This window comes from Mesocricetus auratus, unplaced genomic scaffold, assembly GCF_017639785.1.
Source record: "Mesocricetus auratus isolate SY011 unplaced genomic scaffold, BCM_Maur_2.0 Super-Scaffold_4256, whole genome shotgun sequence".
In the NCBI taxonomy this organism is placed as follows: domain Eukaryota; kingdom Metazoa; phylum Chordata; class Mammalia; order Rodentia; family Cricetidae; genus Mesocricetus; species Mesocricetus auratus.
Window position 1 is genome coordinate 55,479,946 of NW_024429182.1, and position 14,090 is coordinate 55,494,035.

General features: G+C 48.5%; 1 protein-coding gene across 1 annotated transcript; it reads left to right on the forward strand.

The window, feature by feature from the left end:
• The first annotated feature begins 854 nt into the window (after window positions 1-854).
• On the forward strand, window positions 855-8,637 carry Fadd (Fas associated via death domain). The gene is made up of 2 exons (XM_005064118.4): window positions 855-1,217; window positions 3,096-8,637. The coding sequence occupies exons 1-2, from the start codon at window positions 932-934 to the stop codon at window positions 3,434-3,436; spliced, it is 627 nt and encodes a 208-aa protein (XP_005064175.1). The 5' UTR covers window positions 855-931; the 3' UTR covers window positions 3,437-8,637.
• Window positions 8,638-14,090: the final 5,453 nt, after the last annotated feature.

Below are 14,090 nucleotides of genomic sequence, written 5' to 3' on the forward strand. Positions count from 1 at the left end.
TCTTGCGGAGGCCCTGACCCACACAGCTGCTCACACCCAACCCTAACTCTAGTTCTAGGGCAGCGTTTCTCAACCTGTGGTTTGCGACCCATTTGGGCTAAATGATCCTTTCATCGGAGTCACCTAAGACAGTCAAAAAACACAGATATTTACATTACGATTCATAACAATATGAAAATTACAGTCATGGAGTAGCAACGAAAATAATTTTATGGTTGGAGATCACCACGAGACACTGTATTAAAGGGTCACAGCATTAGGAAGGTTGAGAACCATTGGTCTAGAGACTCCACATCCTTTCTGGCCTCTGTGGGCACTGCACCCATGAGGGGCACTTAAACTACAAATGCTCATACACATAACAAAAACAAGTATTTCTTAATGTTTTTTAAATGTTTTACATGTATGGGTATTTCCTCTGTGTACCATATGTGAGCCTACCAGAAGAGGGTGTCAAAGCCTCTTAAAGACAGTTGTGAGCCATCATGTGAGTGCCGGGAGTTGAAAGAAAGAACAGCTCCTGAGTCATCTCTCCAGCCCATAAATAAAACTTTTTAAAATCGTGCTGGAACGCGATCCGGCCGCAGTGGGCATCCCTATGGCCTGCAGCTGTCCTCCCAGTCCCCCACTCAGGGAGCTGCACAGCCTCGCAGCAGTAAACGTGGAACCTCAAGTTCCACCCAGACCATCCTCGTTCCATCGCGGGCTAACAATCTGTCAGGCGCAGGAGCGGGAAACACCGCGCGCAAGCGCTTAAGACTGGTTCAAGTGTCGAAACTACCGAGACAGCCAAGACAGTCCGGGCAGAAGCGGATACGGCCACACTCGAGGCGCATGCGTGGGGTTTGAAATTCTCGCGAGAGACTGGGCGGGAAAGCCCGCGGTGATTTCCTAAGTGGAGTCGCTGAGGGGCGGCCGGCGCGTCACTGCCATGGATCCCTTCTTGGTGCTGCTGCACTCGCTGTCTAGCAGCCTGTCGAGCAGCGATCTGATGGAGCTAAAGTTCCTGTGCCGTGAGCGCGTGAGCAAACGAAAGCTGGAGCGTGTGCAGAGTGGCCTGGACCTGTTCTCAGTGCTGCTGGAGCAGAACGATCTGGAGCGCACACGCACGGGGCTGCTGCGTGAGCTGCTGGCCTCGCTGCGCAGACACGACCTCCTGCAACGCCTGGACGACTTTGAAGCGGGGACGGCGGCCTCGGCCTCGCCGGGGGAGGCAGGTGGGCTGGGGGGCGGGAGGAGGCCAGGAGGTTGATGGAGGCCCAGAGGCGGGGGAATGGGCAGGGAAGGCTGGCCACTACCCTAGTCTTAGGGTCCCCTTTGCGAGCTGCTACTCCGAAGGACTCTGGGGGCACGCCCACTTTTCGGATGAGCGAGCCGGAACTAGGGAGTTTGAGTGCCAGTCTTACTTGCAGTGCCGCGATTGAACCCAGAGTATTGCTGGTGCTAAGGAAATGCTCTCTGACGACTTGCCCCAGCACCAAGATTAACTCACCTGTAGTGCTTGACTCCCCACTCTCCGGGTAAATTGAAAACTCAACTAAGAAATGGATGTGGCTAAGTCACCCTAACCCCAATGAGAGTAAAGTTGAAGAGGGTAGGAAAAGATCAAGTGTGCTTGCTACTCGTCACCATTTCCGTAGTGGGAGTGTCACTGTCCAAGCAGTTTGCTTCCTAGCCAAAGGAGAACTATGCTGCAGCTGAGCTCCCGGTCCACAGTGCGCAATGCCTGTTTATCCGCTCTTACTTCCGTTTTGCAGTAGAGAGAGGGCACTATGCCTTCCCATAGTGCACCGTGGATAGTAGCAGCCACAACTGAGCCACATCAGTCTGACCTTGGGGTGTGGATACAGAGTAAGCATACGTTAGGCTCTTCCTCACTTGTGACAAATACCCAAGAAGCCATTTAAATGGGCAAAGGTTTATTTAGCTTCTGGTGGCTGGCTCAGCTGCTCTTAGTCTGCAGTGAAGCAGGAAATCAAAGCAGCTGAGGGCATAGTGGAGCAGTGCTGGTTACCTCATGGTGACCAGGAAGCATAGTGACAGAAGCTTGAGACAAAATACACTCCCCCAACACAGTACAGCCGTTACACTGCCTCTGAGTAGGGCTGTCTCTGAAGGTTCCCACCACCTTGCAGTAACACCATCAAATTAGGAATCAGCACTGACCTAGAACTGTCATGATCCATTTTCCTTTCCATGATTGGATCTACCATTGAGGAAATAATCCTTATAGGAGCCTCTGGGACCCTGAAGGTCTCCATAGTCAAAAGCTCTGAAATCTAAAATGCAGACAAAATCAGACCCCCAAGTACTGACACCACATACTGCCACAATTTGTTTCATTTGAAACATAGATAATTTCTTCTGCCAGTGTGTACAATATGTGTAAGAAAATGGGTGTGCAGCACTCGGGAGGCAGAGGCAGGCGGATCTCTGTGAGTTCGAGGCCAGCCTGGTCTACAGAGTGAGTTCCAGGACAGCCTCCAAAAACAATACAGAGAAACCCTGTGTCGAAAAATCAAAAAAAAAAAAAAAGAAAGAAAAAGAAAAGAAAATGGGTGTGTATTCACATCTCCAAGGCATTTAAGTGTGTGGGCATCATTGCAGAAATCCAGTAAGGGGTTCTCAGACACTGCCCAGGGCTCCCTGGACCACTTAGTCATGTCCTTTCACCTTGCCTGTGCCTGGCAGGGGCTCCAGAGTGTGGCAAGGATGGCCCTTTTCATTTTCCCTAGTCAAACCAGCAAAAGTCATCGTGTAAAATGAAGTGAATGTAGCTTTGGGGGACTTTGGCCAGCCCATTATTGAGGGTGTGAAAGTGGCCCTAATTTTTTTTCCCTCTGACTCCCCAGCCTCCCCTCAGTTTCTGCTCTTTTAAGCTGTACCTTGCTGTGACCCATTCTGAGGGAGTAGAACTAGGTCATTATAGGCCTCTTAAAATAGCTCCTGGGCTACTAAGTGTCTCTGTCTGCACAGGACCTGCCTGCCTGGCTTCAGTGGTGTTGACTTTGAAATACACAGGTCCACATTGGCGACCATGGGAAGACTTCTTGGATTCTGTAAGTCATGCAGCTGGTTTTTTTTTCCCCTCTTAGATCTGCAGGTGGCCTTTGACATCGTGTGTGACAATGTGGGGAGAGAATGGAAGAGACTGGCCCGCCAGCTGAAAGTGTCTGAGGTCAAAATTGATGGGATTGAGGCGAAGTACCCCCGAAGCCTGAGTGAACAGGTAAGGGAGGCTCTGAGAGTCTGGAAGCTTGCCGAGAGGGAGACAGCCACGGTGGCTGGACTGGTAAAGGCGCTGCGGGCCTGCCGGCTGAACCTAGTGGCTGACCTGGTGGAAGAAACACTTCAGGCCCAGGGACCTGTGAATGAGAGGGAGGACGTGTCCCCAGTGCTGTGGGACTCCACTGTGTCTTCCTCTGAAGCACCGTGACAAGCCTGCCGCTCCTGTCAGGAGTCACTGTGGACTTGACACACACTATGATACATCACCAAGTGCCTTCTGTGCCCAGCGCCAAGAAGACCTTGTTGGTCCAGGCCGGAGCCCACTCACAATCTTGTACCAGCTCCTGAAGTAAAGCTGTATGTATAGAACCTCTGCTTCCTGAGCTTTGGGGACACATGGAGCCTCCCCTTCTGTTCTCCACTGCTGCTCCTTCCTCTGAGAGAAGTCCCTGGTCCTGCAAGGAGGAAGTTGGAGCTAATGACACACATGCTGAGAGCTTGAGAGCCTTCCTGCTGTTCTTTGGGGCAGGACACCAGCTCGGTTCAGAGCACTGGGCTGCCTCACAGTTGGCCATGAGGACATCTGTCCCATATCCTTGGAGGCCATCAGAGAACAGCTCCTGATCCCCAAACAAGTGTCACTTAACTTGCAGGAGCCTGGCACACTGCACCCTGGCACATCAGCTCCTGCGAGAACTGATTCTAAAGTTTACTACCTACCAAAATTGCTGCCTCCGGGAGGGCTGTGGTGTAAAGGGTAGCTCCCCTGCTTCACTTGGTTTTGAAGCAAGTGCCTAGATATAGTGACTCACTCTGAAATCCTAGCATTTGAGAGATGAGAATTGCACTCCATGGCAATGTGAATGAGGGCTTCTCACAAAAACAAAAGCAAGTGTCTTTACCTGGAAACACCCTTGTCACCCAGAATTTCCACTCTGTTAAAGTCCCTTCTAATCTCAGAAGTCCAGCAGGCTGACAGCAGTGTCTTTACAGCCCTAGGTGCTAATTGTGAATGGGTGGTGGGATTTCCTGTCTGGTTTGCTTCACACCAACAGGGGGCTCTATTTGCCACACTGGGTGGCCAACTAACCATTGTCCCGACTTTCTAACCTTTGACTGGGCACACCTTTGATCATAGCACTCAGGGAGGCAGAGGCTGGTGGATTTCTAATCTGTGAGTTTGAAGACAGCCCGGTCTACATAGCAAACTACAGCTGAGAGACACCACATGGAAAGATACTATCTCAAAAGTTCATGTCTGGAGTTGATGCTCCTAGACCCAGGGTTTACCTGACAGAGTGAAGAGCTGCACCTCACCGTCCTAAACCTAGTGTTTGTGTCACAAGTGACCAGCCTGGGGCCTGTGCTTAAACATTGACCAACCGTTTCTTGGCACTGAGGTTCTGTGCCCTCATTTCCCCTTTTCTGCTCTCTTCAACCCCACTCCCCATTATTGTTGGTCCCTTCCTTAGACTGCACACTCCCCAGCCTCAAGCCTACTAAACTTTTCCCCAGCACCTATCCCTATGGCTGTGCTGCCTTGCGCAAACTCTTGGCACCAAGGCCTCTCCTGATGACTCTGGGGACTCATCCTGTTTTCTCTGACTCTATGTCCCACCTGCCTGCAGCCACAACTCTCTTGACTCTCTAGAATATGCATAGGCCTGTCCAAGGTCTCTGGTAGGTGTTTGCTGTGGTCCTCTCTATCCCTCCCCCCCACCATCATTTTGAGGGCTTTTGGTTTGTTTTGAGATAGGGCTTCCTGTAACCCAGATATAGCCTCAGGCTTAGATTGGCCTCAAGCTCACCGAGTAACTGAAGTGGCCTTGAACTCCTTCCTGATCACTCTGCCCCTGCTTCACAAGTGCCATGAGTACCAGTGTGGCAGCCCTACTCAGGCCCAAGTCTTTATACACTCCAGGCAGCCTGGGCAACCCTCCTGAGACTTGCTGATGCCTTTTAAGTGTCCTGTGGCAAGTCAAAGGTTGATGGACTTGGGTGTCACTTTTTTTTTTCCAAACAACTCAGGAGTACAAAATTGCTCTCCAGAGAGCTCAGTTCGGATGTGAGCAGGCCTGTGTCCTTCCAGATTTAAGAGAATGTTCCATGGCTTTTAGAGCCCCCTCATTGTGTCTCTTGCAGCATTCCCCTCCCCTCTTCAAGTGACAGTTTAGTATTGGGTCTTGGTTGCTGCTGCTACAGGGCTTGTGGGCCACCAGAGGAATTTATCCCTATGTACAGAGTTCTTTGAGCCATTTGGGGGGATTAAAACATGAGTATCATCAGGGTCAACACCCCACAAATCTCCATCTCCCCAGCTTGTGCCCAGTCTTGCCCTGGGCTCCTCTGCACCCCCCTGTTAATGGCCAGTCAGAGCCATGTACTCACAGGTGACTCTGTCCACCTGGCCTGCCCTTCATTCCTCAGCTCCTACAGGACCTTGGCTCTTGCCCATCCCCCACCAAGGGTTAGAACCACAGACCAGCCTGTTCCTAGAAGCCAGCCACCCTGCATATTTTTAGCTTCCTATTTTTGAATTCCACAATCATTTCTGAGTCATCCAGCTGACTGCCTTCTGGTCACAAGGTCCCTGTGTGAACTATGTTTCGAACCAGACAGTGGAACATGATGTGATGGAATGTGTGATGTAGCCACCACGGACCATGGTCTTCTAGTAGCTGATGCAGAGGCAGTACTGGTTTGCTACAAGATGTGCGCTAGGAAGCCCACGAATCTTGAGTCATGTGCTAAGTGGAGGCTGGCCTGAGGGATGTTTGCCTGCCACAAGACTCATCAAGGCTGCACTGAGCGAAAGCCAAGTGGCAGGCTTGAGTTTGTTTTGGTGTAGCCAGAACAGGACAGCATCGTGGGCATGTGTGTGGAAGTCCCCGGACTCCCAAAGCCAGAATGGACTAGAGATGATGTATTGCCCCTGTCCATCAAAATAAGGCGGACATGCTGCTCATACCTGGTATCCCAACACTGGAGGCTGAAGCAGGAGGACTGCTGAATTTTAAGACCATCCTGAACTAAACAGACCTCACTCATCTCAAACAAAGCCAGGTGTGACGTGGTGTATACACCTGCAATCCCAGCACTTGGGAGGCTGAGAGGATCGGTTCCAGGTATGGTCTCTTACTGAGTCCAAGTCCAGTCTAAGCTGCATGAGACCCACCTCACTGCCAAAGAAACCCCACACTGCATATTTGGATAGGCACAAACCCCACACTGCATATTTGGATAGGCACAAACCCCACACTGCATATTTGGATAGGCACAAACCCCATACTGCATATTTGGATAGGCACAGGACTCCTGTAGAGTGCAGAAGACAGTCCCTGTGCTCAGTAGTGAGTGCAGCAGACTTTTCATTTATTGGTGGTTATGAGGTCTGGGAGATTTCAGTGCAGTTTTTTATATGGATATGGCAGAGTTCCACTGTTAGTGAAAGCCCAGGACAGAGGCACTTTTTCCCATGGGACTCCTGGTTGGAGGCAATAGAACACAGCTAGTGCCCTCCATATAAGGTCACCAGTCATCACTCATACACTACATTCCTCTCCCTCCTTTAGCTCACAGCTAAAACCCAGCTCATATACCCGATGGCAGCTGAAACTGCCACCAACTTGACTGTAGACCCCAGGCTAATCTTGTTCCTACCATCCTTGTGTCCTTGAGGAACCAATTCAAGCCCATCCCAGCAGCTTGAGTAAAATTTTTGCTTCCTCCAAGTTTGCACAGACACATTGAAAGACCCAGTTGTCCCCCAACTTTCCCACGAGCAGGAAAAGCACTTGGAAAGATCCTGAGGTTTCTTTTCGCTGGAAGGTCAACTTAGGCAGGGATAGTCATCCCTCTGGGGGCAAGTGTGTTCATTGGTGCTGTATCCATCCATGGTTTCCCTACAGCCCTGGCCCAAGACAGAGGAGATACTCCCCACTTGTCATATTACCTCAGGCCCCCAGGGGGTGGAACTCCCCAAGCAAATCAGTGACTGCTTGTACACACTCGTTTGTAACAGGCTCCCATCCCAGACTGAGGCCTAGTTTATATGGTGCTGGGACTGGAACCAGGGGCTTTGTGCATGCTAGGCAAGCACTTTACTGATCTATACCCAAGCCTGCATTGGGGGAGCATGCTGAGACCTTGCCAACCCCAAGGGACCATTGTACATAAGCCATGCTCCTACCCCCTAAAAGTCCTTGCTCCAGGCACAACTACTTTAGACAGCCTATCAGGCCCAAGCCTGGATGCCTTCATTGACTGCAGCCATCTTCAACCCTTGGAATTCAATGGAAACTTCTGTGCTTGGTATAGATACATTGTTCCATTTGAGTGCTACACCCTTGCCCTAATACCCTTTGCTGCTTCCTGATGTTGCAACATTAGGCCCAATAAAAGGCTTTTTCTCTAGAAGCAGGAGCAGCCACTGTTTCACAGCAGCAATTTTAGCAGCAGGAGGCTGGGGCAAGAAGCTGGTCACTGTAGGTTCTTGAGAACTGCCAGCTCTTGTAGGATGCAGGCGCCCAGAGTTCGGGAGCTGTAGAATAGCCACTGCTAATGCTGCTATTGATGGCTGTAAGCAATAGGAGGTGTGTCCTTTCAGCCCATGTGGCACATGCTAAAATTTATTATTGGGTGTGTGGGCATTCCTGATGTAATGTGCAGGTGTAGGTCAGGGAACAACTAGGTGGAATTAGTTTTCTTATATCATCTTTCTGTAGGTTCTAGGGATATAACTCAGGTTTCCAGGCTTGCAGAGCAAATGCCTTTACCACATAAGCCATCTCACCTGCCTTGAGGATGTTTTTTGTTTTTGTATTCTTGTTATTTGTTTGCTTGGTAACTTGACCATAATTCTGTAGTGAATTTTGGAGATAACATCTTCTCTGGATGTCTGAAGGTTGGACACTGCCCCTGGAGCCATCAGTCTCTTCCTCTGAGGCCTGTAGTCATCCCTGTCCTGGAGGGGCTTGGAGCTCTAAGCCTGTCTTTGGTAGCACTGTCCTGGCCTTCACCTCCTGATGGCTCTGTACTACAGCCTTCTGGATGGTATATCTGGTGGGGAGATTGTGCTTGCAACCTTCAAGCACCTCTCTAGCTTCAGCCTCAGCAGAAGGAGCAATAGGAGACTCAGCCAGTGAGAAACAACTAGGATGGTGTATGTGGACAATGGTGGGAGGAGGGCTTGGGGTATATACAGTGACAGCAGTAGGGAGCAGTCTAGGGAGCCTTACAGGCTTGGCACAGGAGGGATCCTGGACTGGTGGTCTTCGGTTCTATACGGAAGCAGACTGAGCATGTCAGTGAGCAACACCCATGGCCTCTGCATCAGGTTCCTGTCCTGACTTCCTTCAGTGATGGACTATGATGTGAAAGTGTAAGCCGAATAAACCTTTTCCTCCCCAACTTGCTTTTGTCGTGCTGTGTCATTATAGCAATAGGAACTCTAAGAACCTGTCTCAAAAAATATTTTTTATAAAAAAGCAAAAAGTATCTGGGTGGTGTTGTCGTATGCCTTTAATCCCAGCACTCAGTCAGAGGCAGATGAATCTCTTGAGCTCAAGGCCAGCCTGGTGTATTGTGATATTTTGTTTGTGATCTAATAAATCTTGTCTGAAGATCAGAATGTGGAGCTAGTCACACCAGTTAGCCATAGATGCCAGGCAGTGGTGGCACACACCTTTAATTCCAGCCCTCAGGAGTAGGAGACAGAGGCAGGATCTCTGAGTTCAAGGCCACCCTGATCTGCACGAGATTGATCCATTCTAAAAGAGAAACAGAGCCAGGCTGTGGTGGCTCACACCTTTAATTCCAGCCCTCAGGAGTAGGAGACAGAGGCAGGATCTCTGAGTTCAAGGCCACCCTGATCTGCATGAGATTGATCCATTCTAAAAGAGAAACAGAGCCAGGCTGTGGTGGCTCACACCCTTAATCCCAGTACCTGGGAGTCATGTGCCGTTAATCCCAGCACTAGGGAGTTAGAAACAGGAGTGATATGGCTGGGCAGAGAGAGGAATATAAGGCAGGAGACAGGAGCTCATGGCATTCAGTCTGAGGATTCATTGGGACAGGATTGCCCCTTTGGTCTGAGGATTCAGTAAAGGTAAGAGGTCTTTCTTGTGGCTGACTCCCTTGTCTAACTTTTCAGCATTTACCCTGATATCTGATTCTGGGTTTTTATTATTAAAGCCTACTAGAACTTGTACTACAGTCTACAGAGTGAGTTCCATGACAGCCAGGGCTATCAGAGAAACTCTGTGGGGTGGGGGTGGGGGGAGCAGAGTATAATGAATGCTGGTGTTTAGGTCAGTTTCGCCATTTATTATTTTTAAAGTTTTTAATTGCATTTTATATATTTGTAGGGGACACTGATGCATGATATGTGTGGAGGTCAGAGAACAACTTTTGGGAGTTGGTTGGTTCTCCTTCCACTTCTGAGTCCCAGGGGTTGAACTTGGGTTTTCAGGTTTGGCTGAAAGTGCCCTTACTAAGCCATCTCCCTGTCTGTCTTTCCTGCCTTGGGAAAGTCTCACCTACTATTAAGATAGGTCTTCCCACATAAATTAATGTAATCAAGATAATTACCCAGAGGCTGCTTAAAGATTCATCTCTCAGGTGATCTGGATTCTGTCAACTAGATAGTTCACATTAACCATCACAGTTGGATTTCATAAGATTAGAAGTTCTCCAGGAGGAAACAGTTCAGTCCTAGGAAACTGTGGGAAAGGCCAGGGGGGTGAAATTAGAGAGGTTAGCTGGCCTCAGGCAGGGGATTGAGAGTTGGAGATCAGCCTAGTCTACATAGTCAGGTTCTGTGTCCAAACTACCATTCCCATACACACAACCCCACCAAACAAAGAAATGCTGTATGGTGGCACATACTGGTGATCAGAAAGTGAAGGCAGGAAGATTGGTGTTCAAAGCCAGTCTTGGTCACATAGTGAGTTCCAAACCAGCATGGACTTTAGGAGACCCTGCCTCAAAAACAAAACAAAAACAAAAGGAGCCAGGCATGGTGGCACACACCTTTAATCCCAGCACTCAAGAGACAGAGGCAGGCAGATCCCTGAGTTCAGAGCCAGCCAGGGCTACATAAAGTGTCTATCTAATAGGGGGTGGGGTAGGAAAAGTGGGGAAAGAGAAGAAGAAGAAGAGGAGGAAGAGGAGGAGGGAGGGAGGAAGAGAAAGATGGCTAAACAAATACATTTCCAGAGTGGTGCCTCACCCCACCCCCAACTGATTTGCGGGCCACATGGTGATGTCTGTCACCATTTGGGGTACTTTGAGGTGTTATGTCAACAAATCACTCTGGCTTTGTACTCTGACAAATTCTTTGATGCAAGTGTCTGGTTTTCTGACCCTGATGGTGTGGGGAGACAGGCTCCATCCTCTCCTGCAGCAAGGAGGAAAGGAAGGTCTTCAGGTTGGCTGATTAGGACTGCATTGGGGTATCCAGGGGCGAGTGGGGGAGGAAGGCTCAGAGTCTAATTCCTAGATATGCTACCAGCCAGATGGAGCCAGCCTGACCTACCTGACCCATAGAACTTTCTGGTGCTTAATCAGACACCACTGACCCAAGAAAGTGGCAAAGTCTGTGATAGCAAAGTTTCCTCCTTCTTGGCTCAGCTAGAGCCATCTTTGGTTAAAGCTGAAACTGACCCCACCCCCTTTTGTCCGTCCAATGTGAAAAGTCCTGTGGAAAAGTACCCATTCCTAGTCTAGAAACTCAGTGTGGAAATGCCCCAGCTAACTGCATGTTTGCTTCTGTTAAAAGGCTTGCTTGCTTATTTCCTTCTACAACTGCCAATCAGGATGTAGTTTTTCTATATGCTTTGCTTTTAAAAGTTTCCTGTAAAATCCATTTGAGGCTGCTTTTTGAAAAGTATTTCTTTCTCTGCAAACAATTGCCAGCTGGCTGACTCTGAGTTGCCAGCTGACTCTCAGTTTGGAATTTGGTCCCACTGAGTGTTTCTTGGGTCTCTACCCTGCAACATTTGGAGGCCCCAGTGAGATCCTTTAGGAACCCTCACCAGTTTGACTAACCCTCAGGTCTCAGTGCACCTGTGAACCACAGTGGATGAGCACAGACTTCTTCCAAGGAGATACGCAACCAGAGCTCTGAGAGAGAAGATCTTGGCACTCCAACACCCTTGTCTAAATTTCCTTCAGTGAGAGTACCTGTTCTGTCATCTCCAGAAGTAAGTCTGGCTAAGGAGCCTTCTGTTTTGTTTTTGTTTGTTTGGGGTTTTTGTTTTTGTTTTTTTTTTGTTGTTGTTGTTGTTGTTGTTGTTGTTTTAGTCTTTTGAGACAGAGTTTCTCTGTGTAACAGTCCTGGCTGTACTAGAACTCACTTTGTAAACCAGGCTGGCTTTGAACTTTCAGAGATCCACCTGCCTCTGCCTCCTGAGTGCTGGGATTAAAGGCGTAAGCCACCACCACCCAGCTTTGGACACATAGGATCCAATGCCCAGGATCTGTGTGAAATGTCACTGAAATCCCCTGGTCCGTTCAGGTGTATGAGTGCATGGTGGTCACCCCTAATTTGTCTCTTTACTGTTATTATGTGTTCCTGTCTTGTCTTTCTGTCTCTTCTGGTTGGACTATTGCTTATTGTGAATTGAGGTCTGAAAAGTAGAAACTATGGGCAGTTTTGCTTCTAACCAGCTCATTTCTTTGAACTGTTCCCTCCACCATTTTCAGGAGAAAGACTTCAGAGGATACCTCTGACCTTTTGTGAATAGAGTGACCCTCTTTCGATGTTGAATGGCCATCTGTGGCCACATACGATTGCCAGACAACCAGATTAGTATGGCTGCTGGTCACAATACAATCATAGATTATTTTCTGTACCCACCAGCCTACCTACAATGATTGCCAGCAGTTACTGGCCACCCTGTTTACATTGGTAGAAAGGGACTGCATAAAGATAGAAGCTAAGAGGCAGGTGGTAGTGGCACACACCTTTAATCCCAGCACTTGGGAGGCAGAGGCAGGCAGATCTCTGTGAGTTCCAGGCCAGCCTGGTCTACAGAGTGAGTTTCAAGACAGGCTCCAAAGCTACACAGAGAAACCCTGTTTTGAGAAGTTAGAAGCTAAGAAAGCAGTCCTGGATCCAGACAGTGGATCTCTAGCTGATAATTTTCACATAGAGTATCTTTCAGTCTAACTGGCCCAGTTAGGATCCTAAAACCAATAAACTATGGGGACTCTGAACATCTACTACTGGCCTCCAAACAGCAGTGCAGAAGCCCACAAATCTGTCAAAGGTGAGTGAAGCTGTACAGGGGACCTCCGAGCATCCCACTATGTCCCTAGAGTGCCTTCTAGAGTCTTATAACCATAGACTTAGATGCACTGGAGGATAGGCAGGTGCTCAACGTCACCTTTGTCACCCATACAGTCCCAGATAATAGGAAAACGTTACAAAAGTTAGAGGGATTGAAAGGTATGTAAAACTCCCAGTTGCTGGAGGTAACTCAAAAGGTGTTTAACAACAGAGAACCAATTGAGGAAGGAGACATTTCTCATAAACTAAAAGTCACCATCACTGTCTCCCATGATGAGATACAGACTTACAGAAACCCCGCAAAATTTTGGTGTCTTGCCCTTTGTCAGAAGAAGATCTTCTAGCTGAGAGTCCTGCCCCCAGTCAAAAGATAAAGTTGGACTATCTCTCAGATTTACAACAAAGATTCCCAGGGTATGAGCAGAAACCAACTCCCCAGGACTGGCCCAACACCAAGTTCCTATAATTGTTCAACTAACTAGTTCATCTACTCCCATCCAGATTAAACAGTACCCAGTGACCCTGGAAGCAAAAGGGGGGAATTGCTGTCCATATTTCCCAGATTAGAGAGTCATTCTGGAATATACCTCTCCTGCCTATGAAGAAACCTGGATTTCTAACTATAGACCCATCCAAAACCATCCACACACCCCCATCCTAAATTCATACACTCTTATGAGTCTGATTCCTCTAGAGAAATATGTTACACTGTCTTAAACTTGAAACATGTATTATTCAACCTCCCATTGGCAGAGGTGAGTCAAGCCATTCTTGCTTTTGAATGAACAGATCCAGAGGGAGGTTACAGCAAGAAACTTTCCTGGACCAGGTTGCCCCAAGCATTTAAAACTCCAACCCTGTTTGATGAGGCACTAAGTATTGACCTCCTGCCCTTCCATCAGAGACTTTCCAGAACCATAATCTTACAGTACATAGATGACCTCCTCCTAGCCTCTGAAACTGAAATAGGTTATAAAAGAACCATTGAGGGACCACTAAAGAGTTACAGATCTTGGGATATAGAGTGTCAGCTAAGAAAGCCAAGCTTTGTACATTAGAGGCTACCTACCTCAGCTACCAGCTGAGGGGAGGCAAAGGGAGCCTGGATCCTTCAGATCCCAGCTTCAAAGACTAAGAGACAGGTTAGAGAGTTTTAGGTGTAGCTGGGTATTTCTGCCTCTGAATATCAGGGTTTGCAAAAATAAATGAGGCCTGTTTACACCAGCACAAAGGGAGGGCACCAAGCCACTAATCTGGACTGAGACTGAACAAAAGGCGTTTGAGGCTTTAAAAATATCTCTGACTTTGGTCCAGCCCTAGCACTTCCAGATGTCTCAAAACTTTTTCATTTGGTGCCGGTTGGTAGTGGTGCACACCTTTAATTTCAGCACTTGGGAGTCAGAGGCAGGTGAATTTCTGTGAGTTCGAAGCCAGGCTGGTCTATAGAACAAGTGCCAGGATAGGCTCCCAAGCTACAGAAAAACCCTGTCTTGAAAACCAAAACTTTTTATCTGTTTGTCCAGAAAACAAAACACATTGTAAAAGAAGTTTTAACCCAGACTGGGCCCATGGA